This window comes from Rissa tridactyla, chromosome 1 (genome assembly GCF_028500815.1).
Source record: "Rissa tridactyla isolate bRisTri1 chromosome 1, bRisTri1.patW.cur.20221130, whole genome shotgun sequence".
Taxonomy (NCBI): domain Eukaryota; kingdom Metazoa; phylum Chordata; class Aves; order Charadriiformes; family Laridae; genus Rissa; species Rissa tridactyla.
In genome coordinates, this window is record NC_071466.1 from 32,970,063 (window position 1) to 32,993,513 (window position 23,451).

Below are 23,451 nucleotides of genomic sequence, written 5' to 3' on the forward strand. Positions count from 1 at the left end.
ACTTATATAAAAGCGTTGTAAGATTGTAGATTACTAATTGTGGATTCTAGTGGTAATTCTACTCTCCAACTCCTTAAGCTCAGTGCAGCACAACAGTAGTGCCTTACTCCAGTGTATCGCTTGGAAATAATCCATATTCACTTGCTGTACCAGTTCTTATATTATTACAGTGAAGCTGTCAGCTGTTCAAATGTTTTAAAGTCTCCAAATGGGAAAAGGGAGAGTTTTAGCATTTAGAAAGTGTGGATGTTTTTTTATTTGTTTTCTGGAAATTACTGTTTCTGTGCTGTAGAGGGAGTTAATTTTTAGGGTCAGATTTGGGTTATATTGGGTAAATACCAATATAGCTGGGAAGATCATGACCATGAGAGGTAATCTAGTTCAGTGCTCTGCCTAAATACAGGATTAGTTACATCGTTGTCATTCATAACACTTGGAACAACCTTTCGAAGCACCTTAAAGGATTTGCTGATGGAGGATATTTTCTCAAGCTAAACTACTCTTGGGCTGTGTGTGTAAAGAGAAGGAGTAACTGTTTATCTGCCTTTGTATACCTTCAGTATATTCGAGGACTGATACTGGCCCCTTTAGTTTTATCCTGTTGAGACAAATTGAGTTCTTCACTCTTTCCTTGAAAATTCTGTTTCCTGGATTTTGGCTTGTTGCTGCTCCTCAGATCCAAATTGTCTGTATCTTTCTGGAAGTGTGGAAGTCTGGAAGGATGCAGGCCACAGCTGAGGTTTAAATGGCATAGTGAAAAAGCAATTCTTAACACAGTATTCCTATTTATATTGAGTATGTTGTTGACTTGCACTCAGCTTGTGATCCGTTATATCCTTCGGACGCTTTCTACAGTACTGCAAGGCAAGGGTAGTTGTTTACGTTCTCTATTCGCATAGTTAAATAAATGCAGAAGTTCTAAATGTGATTGCTTCTTGTCTTTTGAATTGCATCTGCTTTTTCCAGACTTTCTTAACTTGAATTCCCATTCTGTTCCTCAGTATGCTTCAAGGCCTCCCTACCTTGGTGTCACACATGTTTTCTAATATTTTTGTTACTGACCTGATGGAAGCTTGTGCTTTCAATATTCTAGATGCGGGCCAAGCTCCTTTGAGTTTCCCATTTGATGCATATCTCCAGTTTGCCTGTTGACTCATTTAGAGTCTGAGTGGGACTTGCTTAGGATTGCACACCCACCTAATTTAATCTAATTTTTTTTCATTATTTGCAAACTGAGAGAGAAGACAAAAGCCTTGCTAAAATCATGGTGAAGGGTTTGTAAATAAAAGTTACGTTGATAGAAATTAACTTGGCTTGTTTTTGAGAAATTTTGTCTGCACTTATCACCTGATTATGTCGGAGCTACCAAAAATCTTGTGCTAGTATTTTCTTGGGATCCTTCTACTCTTCTTAAAAAAGAGACTTTTTCTTTTCTTTTTTTTTTTTTTCAGGTCTTGTAGGTAAACTTCTGTATCTCATTACAGTATCAAAAATAAGTGTTTGTGAGATTCATCCTGAGACTCTAAGAATTAGTTGAAGAAAGCTAATTGGACCCAGATAACTGTGGAAAAAAATAATACTTACATGAGCATGATGTCTCATCTAAAAATTGTTTAATGCTTTCATATTTTCCTAATCAAAGAAACTAGCTGAACATACCTGAATGTGTTGTGTGGCTTAAGCTGGCTATGGCCTCATCAGGACTGGCCAATGACTGAGGTGTGGAGAAAGCTACTTTTACATATGGTAGCAGGTACCAAGTGAAAAATGAAATTAGCTAGTTTTTGCTTAAAATGAGATTTTTGGTAATTAATTTTGACAACTGAATTATCAGTAGTTGAGGTTTATGCTGACATGCTAGAGGCCCTCTCTGTTCAGAACTCGGTGTAAAACTCGCTGTATTACCGTGGAATCTGCACTGGGAAGAGTCCTTCCTAGCACTTGGGCAGCCTATGCCTGCTAGCAAAGCAATGTTGTAAAAGATGGCTTAGCTAATGCAGCATATCCTCATGTATCCGGTTAAATTAAGACTGCATGCGAGCATTTCAGTGCAGTCTTTGGAGAAACCTTTGCGGTGCAAAGTGAGAATTTTAATTTAATCCTCATAGAATCATATGGCTGGAAGGGACCTCTGGAGATAATCTAGTCCAACCCCCCTGCCAGAGCAGGGTCACCTAGAGCAGGTTGCACGAGAATGGGTCCAGGCAGGTTTTGAATGTCTCCAGAGTTGGAGACTCCACCACCTCTCTGGGCAGCCTGTTCCAGCGCTCTGCCACCCTCAGGGTAAAGAAGTTCCTCATGTTTAGGTGGAACTTCCTATGCTCAAGTTTGTGCCCATTACCTCTTGTCCTGCCCCCAGGCACCACTGAAAAGAGCCTGGCCCCATCCTCCCGACACCCACCCTTTAAGTATTTATAAGTGTTGATAAGGTCCCCCCTCAGCTGTCTTTTTTCCAGACTGAAGAGACCCAAATCTCTCAGTCTTTCTTCCTAAGAGAGGTGTTCCAGCCCCCTAATCATCTTGGTAGCTCTCTGCTGCACCTTCTCCAGCAGTTCCCTGTCCTTCTTGAGCCGGGGAGCCCAGAACTGGACACAGTACTCCAGGTGCGGCCTCACCAAGGCAGAGTAGAGGGGGAGGATGACCTCCCTCGACCTGCTGGCCGCACTCTTCTTGATGCACCCCAGGATGCCATTGGCCTTCTTGGCCACAAGGGCACATTGCTGGCTCGTGGTCATCCTGTTGTCCACCAGGACTCCCAGGTCTCTTTCAGCTGAGCTGCTCTCCAGCAGGTCAGCCCCCAACCTGTACTGCTGCATGGGGTTATTCCTCCCCAGGTGCAGCACCCTCCACTTGCCCTTGTTGAATTTCATAAGGTTCCTCTTTGCCCAACTCTCCAGCCTGTCCAGGTCTCTCTGTATGGTGGCACAGCCTTCCGATGTGTCAGCCACTGCCCCCAGCTTTGTGTCATCAGCAAGCTTGCTGAGGGTGCACTCTATCCCCTCGTCCAGGTCATTGATGAATATTTTGAAGAGGACTGGACCCAGTACTGACCCCTGGGGAACACCACTCGTCACTGACCTGCAACTAGACTCCGTGCCCCTAATCACGACCCTCTGAGTTCTGTCTTTCAACCAGTTATCTATCCACCTTACTGTCCATTCATCAAGCCCACTCTTCCTAAGCTTCCCTATGAGGATGCTGTGGGGGACTGTTGTCGAATGCCTTGCTTAAGTCAAGGTAGACCACATCTACCGCCCTCCCTTCATCTATCCATCCAGTCATGCCATCATAGAAGGCTGTCAGATTAGTCAGACATGATTTCCCCTTGGTGAATCCATGTTGAGTACTTCTGATAGCTTTCTTTTCCTCCACGTGCCTTGAGATGACACCCAGAACAAGCTGTTCCATCATCTTTCCAGGGATGGAGGTGAGGCTGAGCGGCCTGTAGTTCCCCGGCTCCTCCTTCTTGCCTTTTTTGAAGGCTGGAGTGACGTTGGCTTTCCTCCAGTCCTCAGGCACCTCGCCTGTTCTCCAGGACCTTTCAAAGATGATGGAGAGCAGCCCAGCAATGACTTTCGCCAGCTCCCTCAGCACTCTCGGATGCATCCCATCAGGGCCCATGGACTTGTGAATAATTGATTTAAATGATCCCTCACTCGATCCCCCTCAACCCAAGGGAAGTCTTCTTCTTTCCCCATTACTTCCCCCAAAGCCTGGGACTCCTGAGGGCTGGGCTGAGCAGTAAAGACCGAAGCAAAGAAGGCATTCAGTAACTCCGCCTTCTCCACATCCTCCATCACCATGGCTCCTGTCTCATTCAACAGTGGGCCCACGACTTCTCTGGCCTTCCTTTTGCTTCCAATATACTTGCAGAAACCCTTCCTGTTGAGCTTGACATCCCTGGCCAGGTTTAATTCCAAGGCGGCCTTGGCTTTCCTCATTTCATCCCTGCACACTATGGCAGCATTCTTGTAATCCTCCCAAGGGGTCATAATTGGTTTTTGTAACAGGTTACAATTTCAAGGCCATTTTATTACAGATGCATGGTGGGGAGTAAGTTGCATACTTAAGACAAGGTGTGTCTGGGTGGAAGGAACCTTGTATGTGCCAGTAATACCTGAGTGAAAATGAGGAAGAGGTAGCCTATGAGCTGCTAGTGGCTTTACACTGAAAACTGCACGTGCACAGATCAGTTATACGCTTCAAGAAGCCTTAGCACTGGATGTAGGTCAGGCTGTAAATCAAGAGTGCACAGCAGCTGCAGAACTCTTAAATGCAGGAAGCTGTGTTCTTCTGGAATGTTTGCTGAACATCTTCCCCTGCAGAGACCAGAAAAAATCTACTTTAATAAGAGATTCAGCATGTGTCCGAGTTGTTGGTGCAACTGAACTGGTGCTGGTGGGAACTGGTTTGCTGTGGGAACTCTGTGGCAGATGTGAGGCCGTTGCTTCTGGTACAGAATTGGGATTGAAATGTAAAGGGGTATATTCTATTAAGCTCCAGCAGTGGAAGGTGTAATATCATTGCTTCAGTCTTCGTCTTTATGGCTAACACTGCTACCCTAGCATGGGTATGCCAAATTCAAGAAATGTTTGTGTTGGTATGACCTCAGTAATCCACCAGTGCCCCTTCAAAACAAAGGAGTATCTTCCTTTTATCCCAGATATCCAGATGCTGAGTGTACACCTGGCTTTTGAAGAAAACAGGCAAACCGAGCGTATTCTTCATCTGTACAGTTGAAGCACTGTGTAGTCGTGGATTCATCTTTTTAATCAACTTTTGTAAAAATATTAAATGAATGGATCTGATGAAGTTGCTTACATCTCTGTTTTGTAAGATGGAATAAATAAAATCACAGCTTTCAACAGTAGTAAACAGTTTCTGCATGCATTAGTGTGAGCTGTTTATTCTTTTGAGATTACAGACATCAAGGTGCATTTGCAACACATTCTGTGTTTCAAGAATATATTATTTCTATTCACAATCGTCACACCATAGCTCTTATTCAGAAAGAAACTTTTTTTTTCCTTTTTTTTTTTTTTCCTTTTCTTTTCCCAGTCACTTAAGATTTGATTAGGAATTGAGCTAACAAAGCTATCCCTGACATAAAAGGATAGGAGTCCTCTGGCAGAATCCTGGCTGAGGCATGGGTTGGCACAGAGAGCCAGTCAGATGACACTCCTCATGGTCAGGTGCCCTTTTCTGATTCCATATTGGCCTTGCTGAGCATGTATTTCACGCATTTTGGGAATGGACCTCCTACAATTCTGGAAAGATGGTCTTATCTCTGGCTGTATTGTTAATGCAGCAGCAGGCCTAAGAGCTTAAACAGTAGCCATTTCTCTTTCCAGATAGACAAGATAACGATGTCACTTTTGGTGATGGAGACTGGACAAAGAGGAAAGAATTTAAACTTCTCAGTGAAGTCTGATTTGCAATGTTTATCACTTAATTTCAGCATCACAGAAACCCGAAGGATTAATTCTAGGGACCCTAGAATTAATTGGCTAACCTAGCTGATTATTCTCACTCTAAAGGGGAGTGGGGTGGGTGAGTAATAGTTAGGATTCAGTTTAAGGTTCCATACCTAAATGAAGCCTGTAACTCCATTGCTGTGAGAGATCCTTTTGTTCTAGGTGCTTGACTCTGAGGAGGAAGCTTGATTTGTGACTGCTTGTGTGCTTAGGTAGTCCTTAGCCAGGTCAATGCTATGGTGATTGAGTTAGATGCCACCTGTCAAAGGAAGCCTTAACAGTCCTAACCTCAGCAGAAACAGAGGATCATGTCCTCCTTTAAGGCCTGCTAACTGGAATCCTAGGAACCTTTGGGATCTCTCACACGGTTTATTTTTGACTTTCTTGGCAAACTCAGCTGCCTCTGAGAGCTCATAGACGTGGGCTCATGAAAGCTCTAATTGCCAATTAAGTTTGATGCAAGGCAAAGCAATTATTTGCTAAACAAGTGGTAGATTAAGGAGCAGTGGACATATGTGTTTTTTACCCATTTCTTGGGCATACTGTACTTGTCCCTGTTCTGATCTTCCTTAAAGAAGATTACTTATGTCTGCAGTAGCTCCAAAATAAAGTAGTGAGCCTTGAAGAACGGAGTCTGTCTTCATCATTCAAGGATCCCTTTCTCCATGTCCAGGAGCAAAGTATACCACAAAGAGGAAAGCAGGAGAGAATGCTAGGAGACCTGCCTGGATGAACAAGGAGCTCCTGGACACGCTGTCACACAAAAAGAATCTTTACAAGGAGCGGAAGAAAGGACAGCTAGAATGGGGGGCATATAAGGAAGCTGTCCGAGCAGCAAGAGACCTGGTGAGAAAAGCTAAAGCTCAGTTAGAATTAAATCTAGCCAAGGAGATCAAGGGAAACAGCAAAAATTTCTATAGGTACATCGATGGTAAGAAGATGACTAGGGAAGGTGTGGGCCCCCTCAGAAAGGGAACGGGGGACCTGGTGACAAGTGATATGGAGAAGGCCAAGGTTCTTAATGACTTCTTTTCTTCGGTCTTCACTGGCAAGAGCTCCAGCCACACTCTTGGAGTCACAGAAGACAATGGCAGGGGTTGGACAGAACTGCCCATTGTAAGTGAAGATCCTAGGAGGAAGATTATATTCCTGGTGTATTCTTCTGGAGACTTACCTTGGAGGCTTGCTTGAGCCCATTTTAGTAAGAGCATGCTTTTGCCTAACTTAGCAGGCTTCAGTCTTTGCAATCTGTGCGTGGGGCTGTTGGGCCACACACTGTTGTACTACTTATTATGCATCTACTTATTTTTAGTCAACCTGCTCATCTTCTGAGAAGGATGTGCACAAGCCAAACAGGAACATTATGACTGCTGTCTCTTGTCACAAAGGTGAATTATCAGAACTCAAATGTACAAAAGTTGCCTTTGTCTTCTAACTGCATATCTGTAGCTGTGATCTTTATCTGAAGAACAGTATTGGAATCTATTTGACCACCTTTTGGTGGAAGGGATCTAGTTCACTAGGCATGTAGGATATAATTTTGATATCTATTGATTGTAGGATCATCAGATTGACTTGTTCAGCCTTTTTACAGGTTTACAGTTTTCTTTTTTTTTTTTTTAAATGTTTGTAGATGTTAATGAGTTCTAAGACAGAGAGTAGAACCAACTAATGGTCCTTTTCCAACCATTAAAGAAATTGAATCTTTCCCCAGGTTCATATCCAAGAGCTGTTACTAGAAATTCACTCAGGCTAGATAGCCCACCTAAGAAAACTTTCATTAAGAGGATATTCAGTAGAGGTTTTCAGGGCATCACTTTATCACAATGAGGTTGGGCTGGTAGGCATTTTCTTTTTCCTCACAATGGAGTGAGGCAGGTGCTCTCACCCCCCACAAGTGAAATTGGAGATTACATATAAGTGAAACCTACAGGTTCAGCTCGGTCTGTCACAACAGCGGTAGCTTAAAAGTGATATCTAGACAACCTGAATCTATGTCCGGCACTGTCCTGATCCTTTAATATTTCCTAGGATGTGAGAGCAGAGGAAAGAGCTGCTTCTTGTCATCTGTGGGTATAGCTAATGCTGGCTGGCACTCCAGTTCCTAATGTTGAGGTATTTTTGAAGTTCTGCTCTTTGCCCACAGAGGACTCAAAACATCTTAACTTTCATGCCAAAAGAGCTGCTTCTTACTAGCCACTGAGTTCCTGAACCTTTCCCTGACCTGAAGAAGTGTTTTATAATGTTATTTGTTACCTGAGGGCAAAGATTTCTTGTTTATTTATTTTCCCTTTTGATCTTGAAGCTTTCCAATGAATTTGAGAGTCTTCATGGAGTTTTGCCCATCTGTCAAGTGCTGAAAAGCATGTATAAAGTTATATTTAACACCTTTCACAGCTCCATTAGAGTATCTTATTGGCCATGTCCTATAGTACTAAGTGGAATGCAGCGCGTAGCTTGATGGACATCCTCTTTGCCCACAAGGATTCTTCTTCTGTTACTCATGTTGTTTTTGAAATGTGTTTGCATCGGTGGGCATTTTTTTGAATCCTGTGGCCATCTCCCAAGAAGGTAAACAAGAAGTACTGCGATCTGCAGCATTTGCATTTACTGCTCAATGCAGCCTGATCTTCCCACTGTCAACAAAGCAAATGATGGGTATTTGTCATCAAAAACTCTTAACAGATTATCACACTGGGCAAGAAAGTGCACTTGTGGTATCATTATTGTTGTTTCTAACCATTTGGCATTTTTGCCTGGCACGTATGGCCACGTGCCTTTTGTTTGTATGGAAACCTGTTGTAGCAGGAGTACACAATGTTGACAAGCTCGTAACCAGCGTCAGCTGCTGTTTATAAACTTTCAGGCTTTATTGCTCATAGCACCTATGGTTCAGGCAGTGGTTGAGGATCTTCCCTTTTGAAGGAGAGCTGCTTAGTTTTGTTGGTGACAAGGTCTTACCCTTCATCAGGAATTACAGTCTGATGCCTCTCCCTTTGAAAGGACTCTCTCACCAGTCTTTGAACAGGACAGCTGTATCCAGGTATGCTCATTTGTCTTCATTTTCACCACAGGAGCCTGCAGAGGAGGCTGGTGCTGTGATTTAGGTAAAAACTGTTTTAGTTTGTTAAAGTATGACAAAATGTGAGCATTTTAAGGTCATGCCAAGCTGCAAATCACGTTCTTTTACCTTACGCAGGTGAGTGATTGATCTATCAAATTACTGTATACAGTGGTTTAGGAGTTCAGGTATTGAACGCTTTTGCAAACGGACAAAGCTGTTTCAAGTAGCCTTAGAGCTACTTTTTAAGACTTTGACTTTATAAGAAATGCTAATAAGAATAGCTTTTCCTTAGTAAGAAGTTTTTAGTGCTTCTCAATAAATGCTAGCCTCTCTGCTTCAGGCTGCTGTGGAAGCTCCTCTATGTATGTTCTTGACAGTGGTTTTCAGCGCAACCAACTGCAAACAGTGAGTAGTTACAAGAGCGTTCTTGCTCGCTCTTTCCCTGGCTAAGGTCATTTTTTCTGGAGCCTGTTGTACCGTATGACTGACAGCCTGAAGGTGTTGCCTGCATTTGCAGAAATTCCAGCATCAACCTGTGGTCAGTTATGTCCTGGGAAGTTCCTGAGAGTATCTTGGCATTAGAATATCCATGCTTACTCATACTTTTTTTGGTTAATGTTAGGGAGCATTCTCTTAGGCATACTCAAGTTGCTAAAGGAATTGGATAGATGTGTATGCAGGTATAAAAGGCTCTCTAAGGAGCTCTTAACTTCCTTGCTGGAACAGGAGAGAACTAGGCTCTTGGTTAGCTCAGTTATGGTGTATCTTATGGCCATCTTTGACATGTAGCTACAAATGGAAGGCTTTTCAGTGTTACTCAGTCTTACCGTGCTAAGATTTCTAATTAGTTTGATGCAGTTTTTCTCTTGTTGAGACACCCTGTCCCATAGTGGAATTTAAACCTAGGTTATGTATGTTTGATGAACCAGAGTTTGAAATGTCGTTCCTTGATTACCATGTTCACCATCAGTGGTCTCCCAGTGGGATGTCTTTATTCCTGATAGCTTTATTTTTGTTAGTTGGAGCTCTGTTTTATTTAACCTCTCAGCCTACTGCCACCATTAGGAGAATAGTCTTTCAGTGTGTGTTCATCTAGGGATTTGTTGGACTATTCTCCTGGTAAATGGAGTTTTTGTGAGTAATACTATGTGCTGTTTGGAGATACTCACTGCATCAACATACATAGGCAAGGACAATTGCTTGAAGGAGAGAGACAAGTTACTTATCTGTTACTATGCTTCTGTAACTGTGTGTTCATTTACCACCTGCCCTTCTTTCTTCTTTGCCCAAGTCCCTGAGAGTTTTCCAGGGAGTTGGAAGAACTTAAAAAGAAACATGTTCACCGCCCATTTTATGGCCAGAAGAAGAGAGAATTTGTGCTTGCCCCTCTAAATGCTATTCAAGCAAATTATTTCAGCTAACGGTACTTGTATAGAAGTGCACACGCTGTGATGGTGACAAGCAGGTAGTCTTTCTGAAATTCTTCAGGTGAAGTGGCATGGAATAATTCAGTGCTTTGTCCACTAGCATGCTTTAGACTTACTGCCTGGTGTTTGTGGAAGGTGACTTTTCCAGCTGTTTGGCTCTTGAAGGCTGTGCAGGTCTTTCCTGCTGTTCTGTGAGGATGCTGTTCAGTCACCCAAGGTGGGACTCTTGCTTTGTTCCACCTGTGTTCTCTGTATTCCAGCTGCTGCCATCCTGGTATTTCAGGATGTTTGAGTGAGGATATGAAGATACATCTTCATTGTTGCTTTCTGGAGTAACTGGATACCATAGCCCTCCAGCAGAGGCACAACTCTGACAAACACCAGTCACTCACAGGATGATGTAATTGTATATGTTGAAGAGACACACATCTATAGAGGGGTACACATTCACATTCAGTACCACAGTTGTTGTAGTGTGACTTTGTTTTGCATCCAAAAACTTCTAGATCTTTCAAGCTAGAAAATGCATGATGTAGTTTCAACTCTTTCTGGTTAATGTCTTTTTGGGAAGAAAAATATTGAGGGTGGAAGTAATATGCATGATAGATGCAGCCCACGTGTATGTGACTATCAAATATTCTTAACCATTTTAGTAATGTGATCTTCATTCCGAATGGATGCCATCTATTTAATGTCAACACAGTTGAGAAGGTTTTGGCCTTATTTGAGTTTCCACTTACTATAGCGTGAAGTAATATGACTTTAAATGGCTCTTGCATACCCTCTGCATTTTGGAGGGATTTCAGTCAAAGCTTTCTGAGGTTCATCCATTCTGTGTCAGCGTAGATGCTTTTGCGGGGAGCAACGTGGAATGGCGGTGTACCAGTTTCTATCCTCAAATATGCAGACAGTTCCTTAAGGTCAGAAGATACAGCGGTGGGGAAGTCTAATAGGGTGGTGTGAAACACCGAAATGGGAGAATCTACTGTTTGAGCTCCTGAAAAGCTTTATCTTTTTCTTACTGACAGAAGAATCCTGAAAATAACAAATGAGATAATGTCACATTTCCTAACTGGAATTTTCTTTTCTTTTCAATAAAAATAGTTTGTTTGCTAAATTCTTGACTATTCTAGGTGTTTCATCGTGTTTTGAATCAAAGGATCTGCAAGAGGCTGGCATTTAAAAGGCTTTTTTACAGAAATTTAAAATAAAGGATAACCGGTCTTTATTGTAAGGTGTACAAACACATAGTTGAGCACCACTGGTGCCAAATTATTTGATAGAAAAATAGGTAGATATCACCAGGTGAATCAGTTGGGATAACAGTTCTTACATCAAACATATTTTAGAAAAACACTGCAAAGCTCTTTCCCTGAATTTTCTGAGCATGGGATGTAGAAAATCCAGCCAAATATTTTAGGAGGAACAGAATCAGAAAACCCTACCTTGTACCACAGTAGTTTGGTGATAATGAGAAAGAAATTTGACCCTTCCCAGTAAAAGATTTATATGAAACGTTTAACTTGCTCCAGCAGACAGTGGCAACAGTTCTGCTCTAAGACCCCAGTTCCTTCAGGCTGCACTTTTTCTGAAGACAAGGAGTGTCTGCTGGACTGGTGTCTGCCATCCTCATAGCTAAATACATCTCCCTGTACATTCATGCGCGTGTGGACTTGCTCACCACCATGATCTGTGATGGTACCTCTGGGTAGGAAGAGGACAGTTGACTAAAGACATCGGGACCCTCCTCCAGCTTCAGTCCCTTCTCCTGGTATTAACTTGTTTTACCACAACAGTGCAGGTGATCCTGTAGGAACCGTTCATCTGAGGCAGGAAGGAACTGCTTCCTCCGCAGGTGGATGTGTGTAGTAGTTGTGCACTGGGGAGAACAGCTGACGTGGTCATGGAGAGGGCTTCTGGAAATGGGGTCTGGTCCCTGAAGCTGGCAAAGTATAGGCTTTGGTTTAGACCAACAGTAGGAAAAGGACTTGTACCTGAGCAAAGCCAGATTGACTGGGGTTGAATGTTGTTTGCATTTTCCTTAAACTGTCAGGGCGTAGTACTTGGTGTGGAAAAATAAGAAAAATACATTATAGGTCTTTATGGTGAATCCATCCATCAGTGTGTAGCTGATGCAGTTTGTCTGCATAACACTGTTTTCTCTGCATTTAACTGCCTGCTCGTTTCCATCTTCCTTCTTTCTAAAAACACTTGACAACGAAATACGTATAGTGCTTGTCTGTATGGATGTGCTCCACGAATGCTGCCGTTACTGTACAGCTCTGGAGAGGCTGCCGTAGCTGATCTAGGTGATCTTGTGCACTCTTTTGGGATTTAGTTTCTTAAACTTGACAAGAATTAAATTATGCTAAGTTTGTGGAATGTTGTCTTCCACATTAAAGGGTTATTTAATTCTAGTGCTTGTTTATTGCTTTAGCATTCTTTCATAAAAAAATCTTAATATATTGCTTGCTAGCCTTTCAGACTGAGTCTGGAAAAGTTTGGGGTTTTTTAATTCTTTTTAAAATGTCTAAAAAGTAAGCAGGCCCCAGAAATTTTGGACCTGAGGCTGCTGGTTTTTTTCCAACATAAAATAAAATATTGGTGACTCATTCAAAACGTGATTCTGTTGGAGGTTTTTTTTTTTAATATATATGGCAAGCAAGGCGTGATATAATACAATCTCTATAATCAGTACTGCTTGGTTATCAGATAATTGTTTGGAGACTGGAAAGCCTGCCTTTCCTTGCTAGTATAATAGATATGTTTTAGGTGTTATGGCTGTTTGTTACATCTTTTCGATGTTTTGCCTTATTAGAGATTGAAATCTTAATGCACTTATAAAAAAAAAAAACAACAAACAAACACAAAAAGGTGTTCAGATATACATGCTGCGTCATCGTGTTCCTTGCCCTTTCTATCTTTGATTGTACCTCCAGACATACCAAGCAAAAGATAAAGTCTAAAATTTAGAAAAGACCGGTTCATGCTTTTGGAATAATGCTTTTAAGACATTTTAAATTTGTAAAAAAGTGCATTTGGATACAGTTACAATTGATTATTTGATTCCTTTTTTTTTAAATTAGGGCGTTAGGTGCTCAAATATTCTAATTAAGCAAGGTAGAAATATTAAATGGGTACTTTACCACTGAAAAGGTATTTTTTTTCTTCAGTAATTCCTTGAAGGAGCTAAGGCTGGGGAGGGTGCTTTTTTTAAAGTCAGAAACTAACAGTGTGAGTGGGAAATGCTCCAAGTGTCAGTGTACATGGAGCATGCTACTTTACACACAAGTTGAAAATACACGTAACCAGGGCATTTCAAAGCAGGTTTAGCTGAAGACTAATCTTACACTGGAAAATAATTTCTGTTATGTGTGGCTAAATGTTAATGTCATGCAGATCTGTGTGTATTGTAAATGTTTGTTAGAAAATTGATCCCCAAACTATAAGTTTTGATTCATTCAAATGTTATGGATGGTCATAGTTCTGTCTGTGATTAGCAAGCTGCTAGATTCTTACAGCTGAAATACTGCAAATTCTATTTGCAGTTACAAATCTTCTTTTTAAAAAAAGCAAACTTACCTAAAGGCTTCTTTTGATAGGGGCCATTATATTGTCACCCTGTGCTAATAAGCACTAAGTGTCCTTATTTTTCATTATTCCTTTACAGAACAAAAGAGATGAACATCTTTTGAAAAAAAGAAATGTTCCTCAAGAAGAAAGTTTAGAAGATTCTGATGTTGATGCTGATTTCAAAGCAGTAAGTTCCTCAATTCTGGAATTATTTTTAAAACTTTGGTGGTGTCTCAAAACAATGTATTCAATTTTTACTTTAACACTAGAAGTCTTGCAGTTATTTGAAAGCAAAATTATGAACTGATACACTGTTAAAATTAGTTTGTATTAAATGTTTAAAAAGAATGTAATTTAGCAACAAAATTACTAAAACCTTTTTTTTTTCTGTTCAAGCAAAACGTAACACTAGAAGCTATACTGCAGGTATGTTATATTTAACTTTTCTTTTTAATTATTATAAGTGCGTGTTCTGTGCATTTTTAGTTTTTACTGTTACTTGTTTTTTCAGAACGCCACAAGTGACAACCCAGTGATCCAACTGAGTGCTGTCCAAGCTGCAAGGTAAAAATGAATAAAAGCACAGAAATATATTTCCTATGCATTTTTTATGATGGAAGTTACTTATTTTATTTTTACATTTAATTTCACAGAAAACTCCTATCCAGTGACAGAAATCCACCTATTGATGACTTAATAAAATCGGGAATTTTACCAATTCTGGTAAAATGCCTAGAAAGGGATGATAAGTAAGTATACTTTTAAAAATGTTCACCTTTACTGAAAATCTGCATCCAAAAAATCATCTCATTATTTCAAATGAAGCTGAGGATTCGTAACACCATATAATCTCACACAGTGGATCATATTACATGATGATAAACCATAAATTCTCCAGGAGTGTTTATTCTGCCACTGAAATGTCATTTTATTTTTTAGAGCTTGCACAAGCATATCCAGCTAATGGAGAAAACCTTACTAAATTCCTCATTGGTTTTGAATATTCCAGACTTTTTTGTTACCTGTTGTTAAGAAACCTGTCTCAGATTTACTGTGTTTATTTGTGTGAAGGCAGAGAACATGCCTGGGTGTGAACAGGGCTCTTCTCTTTGCCAGAATACGCTTGTCATCTTTTTCATTAGGGTTATTAGCTTAAGTTTCTAGCTGCTTTCATTCTCACTGCGAGGTGGGTTTCCTTCTGGCTCTGTGCTGCTCCCCCATGTGATGGTACAACACAGTGAGCACGCTGTCTGTTATGATTCTTTGTTGGAAAACTTCAGTAAAGGAGGTAGAGAGCATTGAGCATGTAGTTGTAAGAATTTAATGATATGTAAGAAAAATGCCATATTCCACAATCCGTGAGCCCCTTATACAGATAGGTGGGGATTAACACATTTGAGGTAAATGTTTTAGCCTATCTTTGAGGCAGCCATAAATGTATTTACAGTATTTCCATTTTCAAGGTTATTTCTGCAGCCATGAGGACTAGGAACTTCAAAAATGCAAATTGGCATTTTGGGTATAATTTGGTGGCTGCAAAAACATGAAGAGTGAGTAGCTTTGGTTTTAGCTTGTTTAGCAAAACAGTTGCTTAGAAGGCAGCTGGCAATAATGTTCAAATCGGGATAGCATTTTAAAATGGGTCATGAATGCCTCTCTGCTCTAGAAGTAAACGGTTCAGGGCTGTGAGAATTCTTTTAATTTGAATTTTCTGTCTGGTTTTTGTATGATTGACCTTTGTAAATGTTTAATAAGCCTTTTGAAATTGAACAAGCCTTTTGAAATTGAACTCAGTGTTTATCTTAAGTAGTCCTCCTAATTGTGATTGCTATATCATGTTTAGTGGAGGTAAACTCTGCAAAGATTTTGTGTAACAGATTGTTAAAGCTGTTGTTCATGTTATAACTTAGTTTATCACAAGAGGAGGAAGGACCAACCTAGAACTGTAATTTTAATGCATTTGATCCTAGAATGTGAAGGGTTATAGATAGCTGCAGACAGGTACTATTTGTTTTTACAAATCCATATTTACACATCTTAGGTCTTCCTATCTAATTATTTTCCAATCCAATCCACAATAAAACCTTAAAATGCTTTGGAAACTAATGCACCAAAAAAACTTAAAGAAAGCAGGTGCTATGACTATATATAAAACATAATTGATAAAGACCCAAAAAAGCATGGAAATGAAAAATAGTCACATAACAGTTAATATTCTCTGCTCCTCCCAAAGCCAGACATCTTGCTGTTACACTAACCACCATAAGCTGTAAACTCCGTTATAGCTTCTAGAACTCTTAACCTTTAGCATTTGCTGGAACAACAGTTTTCATGCAGACTCTTTTACTGAACTGCTGTTGGCATAGACAACATTTGACAGACATCTTGGAAGAGATGTTCCCCCAGCTTTCATAACATCTGTAACTAATTTTGTCTGCATTTAATAAGTCAGTTTTAATGCAGGTATGATGCTGTCTTTTGATATTGATGCTAGATCTTTCCCCTGTCTGTGATGAAGCAGAAAAATGTCTCTTTCCCAGTATACCAGCTTACACTTGATCTGGGATGTAATGGTCATGTAATTAGTTATTATAGTCTGTATCTATATATTATAGTCTATATAGTCTATATAATATATATCCTATTATATTAGGATGTAATTAGTTATGGTCAGACATGATTAATTTATTGAGAACCACTAATGGCAGCAAGGCAGTTGCGCTTTCTTCACTAAATATAAATGGTGTTTGGATCAGCTGGAAGTGAGGAGGTCTCCATTATCCATTAGAGAGGCATAATTAAATTTTATGATGAGGGGCGGTAGAAATCTTTCATACAGGAGATAATTAGTTGACTAAGGTAGCGATCAGCTTCACTGGTTGGTGTGTGCTTCAACAAGTATTACTGCTTTTATTTTTTATTTTTTATTACTAATATGATGTCAGAATAATTGGTTGTTTACAAAAGGCCATAGAGGGTAAAATCTTTTTTTTCTTACAGCTTTTCCTCTGAAATATCCAGGCTTAGAGGTTTTCTTTAAAACTTTTAGTTCAGTGGCACTCTTAAATGTAGAGTGTCTTAGAGTAGATACTGCTAGTAATATTGAAATGAACCATCAAATAATCTGCAAATCATGTTTCAATTTATTACTATAAAATTATTTCATTACAGTCCTTCATTACAATTTGAAGCTGCATGGGCATTGACTAACATAGCATCAGGCACTTCTGCACAGACTCAAGCTGTTGTACAGTCTAGTAAGTATCACAGTTTGTTTTCTGAGGGGTGGCGGATATTATGGGTAAAAGGGAAAAGGGGGTATGCGGATAACAAATGCCATTTGTTATCAAAATCATTAAAATAATAAATGCATGTCTGTCCTCTTTTTCAAAAAAAATTAAAAATCTACATTTGTTCTTAAACATTGATTTGTTTGTCACTAACAATTAATATTAAGGATCCCAGACCTGATTTTCCCATAATGAAGATACAGAATAACAGATAATATAAAGAGTTAATTAGTTTGTTAATGACTAACAAAAAATGTTAGTCCTTTCAAATTCTTGGGTTGATTTCTGAAATCATGTACCGTTAATTCCCCTGTGGCTAAAACTTATGTTAGCAAGTAATTCTTTCTACCTCAAAGGTATGTTCATAAATTTTATTAAAGTTGTTAAATACATATAGTTATGTAAGGTTGCCCATTTAAATACAAGGTTAAGAAAATTACCATCCTTTCCTTGCCCGTATGATTACTATCTCCTGTACACACTTGATTTTGTTGTGCTGCCTTCATTGCTTGCTTAGCCAGCCAGTGAGACTTCCATTACAAAAAGAAATAGGAAATAAATTCTAAAGTTAACTGAAGATAAATTATTCAAATTAATTTTTCAGGATTATATATGTATCTTTTATGTATCAGCACGCTTATCTTAAAACAATCACCTTTATTCTAAATGCAACATTTTGTTGTTAAACAGGAGACTGTAGATAAGTAAATACATACTAAATTGTCTTGGTTTTTTCATATTCAGTGTTTTTATATGGGAAAACGGTGACTCAGTTATTTGATTTCCTTTTTTTTAAGTGCATGAACCTGCCTTTCAAATCAAAATGCTGTTTTGTACATTTAAATAGCTAATAAAATATCTCACTAATTGTTAGATTCTGTATAGTTAAGATATTGGAGCAATAGAATAAGAAGGCTTATCAAAATGAGCCTTTTAAAAAAAATAATAAATCAGTGTCTTCGATTTGTTTCAAAAAATCCTGATGTGATTTGGGCACCTCTGGTTTTAGATTGCTTTTCCGGTGTCTAAATATCTTTGAAAATCTATTCCCAAGTTTTTTCATCCTTCCCAACTTGTTCATTGGTTAGTCGTTGTTTTCTTCCTTTTTCAAGTCCCACAATGTTGTCATATTCGAAATGAATGAATCTAATGAAAAGACTGTTTATAGTGTTAGCTTTGCAGAAAAAAATCTGGAAAAAATCTTTAAGTAAAATTTAAAATCAGAATGAAAATATGTAGACCACAGCCAAAAGCGTTGCTGTTACCTGAACAATTACTAGAAGTTCAATCTGGCATACGTCTCTCCCAAAATCTGTGTAGCTAATGCTTGAAAAGAAGAAAATGTGATAAAATGACTTTAAAGAAGCAAAAAGCGTTTCCCAAGCTTTACTCCTGAAGAGGAAATGGAAGATGTTTAGTCGAAAAGTCTTGCTGCTTTGGCTGTGAGATGACGAAGGGAAAAGAGCCTCCCAACTCTGCTCCCTTTGAGTATGGGATGGTTTGAGGAAACAAAGCCATGGGCCCTTGCAGCTATAGAAGAGGCTGGTGCAGCCTAAATCCAAAGAAGGTGGCCTCCTGCCATCAAGAAGGACACAGGTGGCAGCTGGAAGGCCCAGCAAAAGAGGACAAATACTGTACAAACAAAATAAACCTTGGCAGGAGCCAATTTGGAGCAAAAGTAATTAATTCTTTGAGATTGGTAGATCAGATAACCTGCCACTCGCGCTTTCTCGGACTGTCGTCCTGCTATGAAATGGTTTCATTCGTGCTTTTGAAAGCATAGAAGGATTGCAATCTAATATAAACTACGTACTTGACCCTCCTCTCTGAAGTATGTTGAATACACGTATGGCTGAAGTGTAATCTCAGTAATCACTGAGAAGGAAGCTAGAATATTCCACTTGAGCTCATGGAAGTGGGATGATTGTTACAAGAACAGCAACAGTGTTCTTAAGCAACAGTGTGTTGCTGTCCCTCCTAACTTGTCAGTTGTAGGCAATTGCTGAATTGCTCATCTAGGGCAGGAAGGAATTTTAGGTAGTCTTTATTCTTCTGTATTTTTCAGGAAAATACGTCAGGGGTTTTTGACTCATTATCACATGTTAAAATTATCAACAGAATATTGATTCACAGTTGCTTACAAATTGTGTTGCAATTTTTTTAAATTTCTGAAGCTATTTCTGAAGCTATTTCTACAAGAAAAAATATTATTTCCTTCAATGGTATATAAATTGGTCTATTTTACTTTGCTCAGAAAGACTACAGGATGAATATGATCATATATAGATTTAAAAAATTGCTGCAAGAATTACTGTCTTTGTAACAGTGCGGGCTGTCCAAAGGGAAGTAGTGGACGGGAATAGTAGAGGGATGGTTTCTTAGCTCTGTTAAATTTATTTAATTCAGCAGAGACTGATATCTAAAATCAGTGTCACTTCCTTAATCTGGTATGTTGCTTGCGTTATATAAGAGCAAATTAAAATGTGTCTTAGGACTGGCAGATGGATTTAAATCTTCACTGCATATGGAAACTAACTATAGCCACCTCTTGGGAGGAAGCTATTTTCTTAAAGTCAAGATTTGAAGCACGTTTGCATGAATAGGCATGTCATTCTTCTAGGTATATAGTGGAAAAATCTGAATTACCAGGACATTAAACCTAGCACCTACATACTTGAGGCTCTTGCATATCACTTTTAGAAATATAGGGAAATGTTTAAATGTGGGGAGCATTGTTGCTTGTTCTCAAGTCTGTTTTTTCCCCTCTCTAGATACATACAGAAATCTTTGACTGAGGTTTTGTATGCTCTTCATAATAGAAACATCTATCTTAGTATAAGGCATGGTGCGAAAGTGTTTTGTGTTAATCAATGAAAGCATTGTGCATATACCATGTTCCAGTAAAAACAAATACAATCTTTGTCTGATCATTCTGTAGATGCAGTACCCCTCTTCTTGAGACTACTTCATTCACCACACCAGAACGTTTGTGAGCAAGCTGTCTGGGCTCTCGGAAATATTATAGGTAACTCGTGTTGTTATTATAAAGATTTGAATTCAGGGAGCGTTTCATTTTAGAATTTGACTTTTTGAACATTGGCATTATCATATGAGACTATGTTTCCTCTAAATTCTGTGGCTTAGTGTAATTTTTCATGTGGCCAGAATTATATATGTACGTCCTGTTTTCTCCTAAATAATAGTATCAATTGCTGCACAAAATATAAACTGGATAAATTTTCTGTCTCGTAAAATATACATACATATATATGTACGTATGTATATTTAACTGAACACAAACTGTTAGTAGTAGACTATTGGTGAGGAAACATAGAATTTCAGTATCCCAACATGTCATTGCATACATTTCAGGATTTTCCATTTTTAATGTAATTTCTTTTACAACAATTTTCATTTCTGTAGGTGATGGTCCTCAGTGTAGAGATTATGTCATATCACTGGGAGTTGTCAAACCTCTTCTGTCCTTCATCAATCCCTCCATTCCCATCACCTTCCTTCGGAACGTCACATGGGTCATTGTAAATCTCTGCAGGAATAAGGACCCCCCACCGCCTATGGAGACAGTTCAGGAGGTAAATAAAGAATTACAAGACAGATAATTTTTTATATTCTGGGCTAGAGGCCAAATGTTTTACGTTGTCATACTATGAATTTATGCATGTTTTTTGCCACCTCTTGTGCCACTTACCAGTTGTTAAATGAAGTAATTTGACCAATTTGATGCTTCTTACAAAGGTTGTAGTAGAGGTATTTGTAACATCTGAAATTGAGTGAGACTAAAGACTGATGAGTCGTACATTAAAGTGAACGCAACAAAAAATTAACACATGATTAAGTGTTAACATACTCAGCACTTCATGTTTTTATCAAAAAAAGGCTATGAACATGATTTGTATATAGAAGTATTCAAATGTAATTATTTTTAGTAAGAGGAAATGTAACTAAACTAGTGAATGTAGTGTAGTTTGTGTTTTGACTAGCTGTGAACATGCAGTCAATGTAAGTCCCCGTTTGAGAAGAGAAGCATCTGAAAATCCCTTTAGGCTGGCGAACAGAGCAAACGTGGTGTTTATAGAGAAGGCACGTTTATAGAGTGATGCTGTTTGACTAGAACTATAGTTGTATGTAAAGTTCTTCATTTTAAGATACATGCCGAAGTGTAGATATAGTTTTTGAAGCCACATGAAGTATCATATTGTTAGCAACTAAATTTTAATGAAATTTTTAAAATGAAGCAGAGAACAGGGAAACTTTTACCAAATTCTAAGCAGTCTTATCATGGCTCGGGTTTTTTTTATATTTTCTCCGTATGTGAACACAAAACCAAAATTTTACTTTAATCAAAGAGAGTTTAATATATTAGCCTAATGATTTTTATTGTATTGTGTGGTAACAAAGCTTTCAAAATAGCAGGGGGATGTCCCTATCTCTGTTGTTATCTTGTTTTCCCTCAAAATATAGTCTGCTCTCTGTGTGTTTTTGAAATATAGTAGTGTCTTGTATGTATTTTTACAAATTTTAAATATAATATATATCTTTTTATACATACTTTGAGGGAATGACCAGCTGCTGGGAAGTGTGTGAATACAATATGCTAATGCAGTCTCAAGCTAAGTTTTGTGACTGCAGTACTTGGATTCATGATTGTACAGTCAATTTTATTCTACTGTAATGACTGATGAACTTCTTTTCAGATTTTGCCAGCATTGTGTGTTCTCATTTACCATACAGATATAAACGTAAGTAATTTCTAAACTTTTAGATATTTAGATTCTTTGTTTTCTCTAGAGAGAAAATGCTGCAAGATTGCGTTTAAGTGTCAAACTTGGTTTTGTGTATTAATTTATGTATAATTAAGTAGTAAATGCACAATTAAATATGAAGACTCATATAATTGTAATTATTTACAGCACGAAAAAGAAAGTGCTAACACCATTTCTGAAATATCTTTTTCTTAAAGTTTTTTTTTATCCTTTACATTAGCAACTACACTAAAAAAAAATCCTACCTTGTGGAATTGAGCACTAGAAATTTAAAGTGCCAGCTTTACCATCAGCTTCACTTTAATTCTGCCCCAATTTATAATTTTGCATAGATGATATATAATGCATGTGTAGAAAAAGTATATCTAATTCTGGATATCAGTCCAACCAAATACTGTGATCATATGGGTAAATGTGACTTCTGTAACCTGTTGGGTGCCTGGCTTTGCAACCTGTCTAACTAAGGAAATCATGTACAAAATATACATAAATAAACAACAATAAACTATTGTTTTGTGGCACCTTTGACAACTTTTCTTCAGGTTTTTAGTACTAAACCGTCAGTATTTCCCACATTCGTGATCCATGGGTTTACATACATATTTTCTGTGTAAAGTCCTAGAGGGGTGGACTTAGCCTCCTGAAGTCTTATACTGGCACTTCAGGGACAAAGATCTGTGTCACTAAGGGATACTGAGCTGCTCTTCTCCTCCTCCTGTCAGGACTTTGTAATGTCTTTGACTTTTGCTTCTGATAGTGATCCTTCAATTTAGGGAAGCAGGAATTGAACCCTTGTGGTGGGTGTGGCGATAGAGCATAAGACTGGTGGAACTATCTTTCACTACTTCCATGCTGTGGTAGTGGTGTTTCCGCTGCTCTTTTAATGGGGAAGTGGGCTTGGCTCCACAAAATATTTACAAACAGTTTAATTTGGGATTTTGCCAGGGTTTTCCCAGTGTAATGTGAGTGGGAGACAGCACATGGTGACTTTCCAATTTGTAATTTGGACAAACCTGAATGGAAATTCATAGCAAAACCAAATATACTTCTACCCTATAGGCTTTTTTTTCCCCTGCCAAATTTGAAAGCTTTTGCAAGGAATGATTGTGTGAGAGCTTCTTGAAGTAGATATGAGACTATGTGATGCCAGGTTTTGACTGATCTCAATTAGGGTGCCCGTCTTTTTGATCCTGAGAGTCAGGTGCTAGTTTGGAGGTACCAGTCTGGTCCCAGCCTCTCTGTACTGGAGCAGCAAACCTATCTTTGGAGATGAGTCAGTGATGCAGGTAGGTCAGCCAACAGTCCTGTGAGCGCTTCTGGCGGCTGCTGCTCTCGTCACCAACAGGGCTGTGGGGCAGCAAACTGGTGAGGCACCATCTCTCACTGCTTCTGCTGCGATACTGGCTCCACTGCAGCACATTCTGCTGTCCCTGTGGCGTTAGCAGGTGAGGGCAGCAGCAGGCTGTGCCAAGAAGGCATTAGATCTGTGCTGTCTGGTCCCTGGAGCTGGGCGGAAGCAGCCTGTGGGTCAGGACTTTAAAGTCCTCCTTTTCCGTACTGTTGTATTTAGCTATCTTAATAGCTGGAAATTTTAAATGGGTATCTATTTTAAAAGTAGAGTAGATCTAGGTACCTCAACAGGTGATGTCCTCAGTGGGGTCTGGATTTCTCTTCATGCAGTTCCTAACATCATCTCTAAGCCATGGGATATTCTTCTTTCTGCTGGCTTTGTTTCTGCTTCAGATACCACCTTTCAATGACTGTAACTTTTGTACCTTTCTTTCTTGGAGGGCCCTCAAATCATCCTTATCAAGTCATCAGTGACTTAGTCTTTGTATT

General features: G+C 39.1%; 1 protein-coding gene across 3 annotated transcripts in view; it reads left to right on the forward strand.

Annotated features, from left to right (window-relative positions):
* Window positions 1-23,451, forward strand: part of KPNA3 (karyopherin subunit alpha 3) — a 54,147-nt gene that overhangs the window by 19,983 nt on the left and 10,713 nt on the right. For 2 of the 3 annotated variants that reach the window (XM_054205169.1, XM_054205188.1), the window contains exons 3-10: window positions 13,636-13,725; window positions 13,935-13,964; window positions 14,050-14,102; window positions 14,192-14,287; window positions 16,710-16,795; window positions 19,767-19,853; window positions 20,252-20,421; window positions 21,544-21,588. In XM_054205169.1, coding sequence (XP_054061144.1) covers window positions 13,636-13,725; window positions 13,935-13,964; window positions 14,050-14,102; window positions 14,192-14,287; window positions 16,710-16,795; window positions 19,767-19,853; window positions 20,252-20,421; window positions 21,544-21,588 — 657 coding nt within the window. The remainder of the gene's footprint in view (window positions 1-13,635; window positions 13,726-13,934; window positions 13,965-14,049; window positions 14,103-14,191; window positions 14,288-16,709; window positions 16,796-19,766; window positions 19,854-20,251; window positions 20,422-21,543; window positions 21,589-23,451) is intronic. The other variant, XM_054205178.1, reaches the window with a different exon arrangement.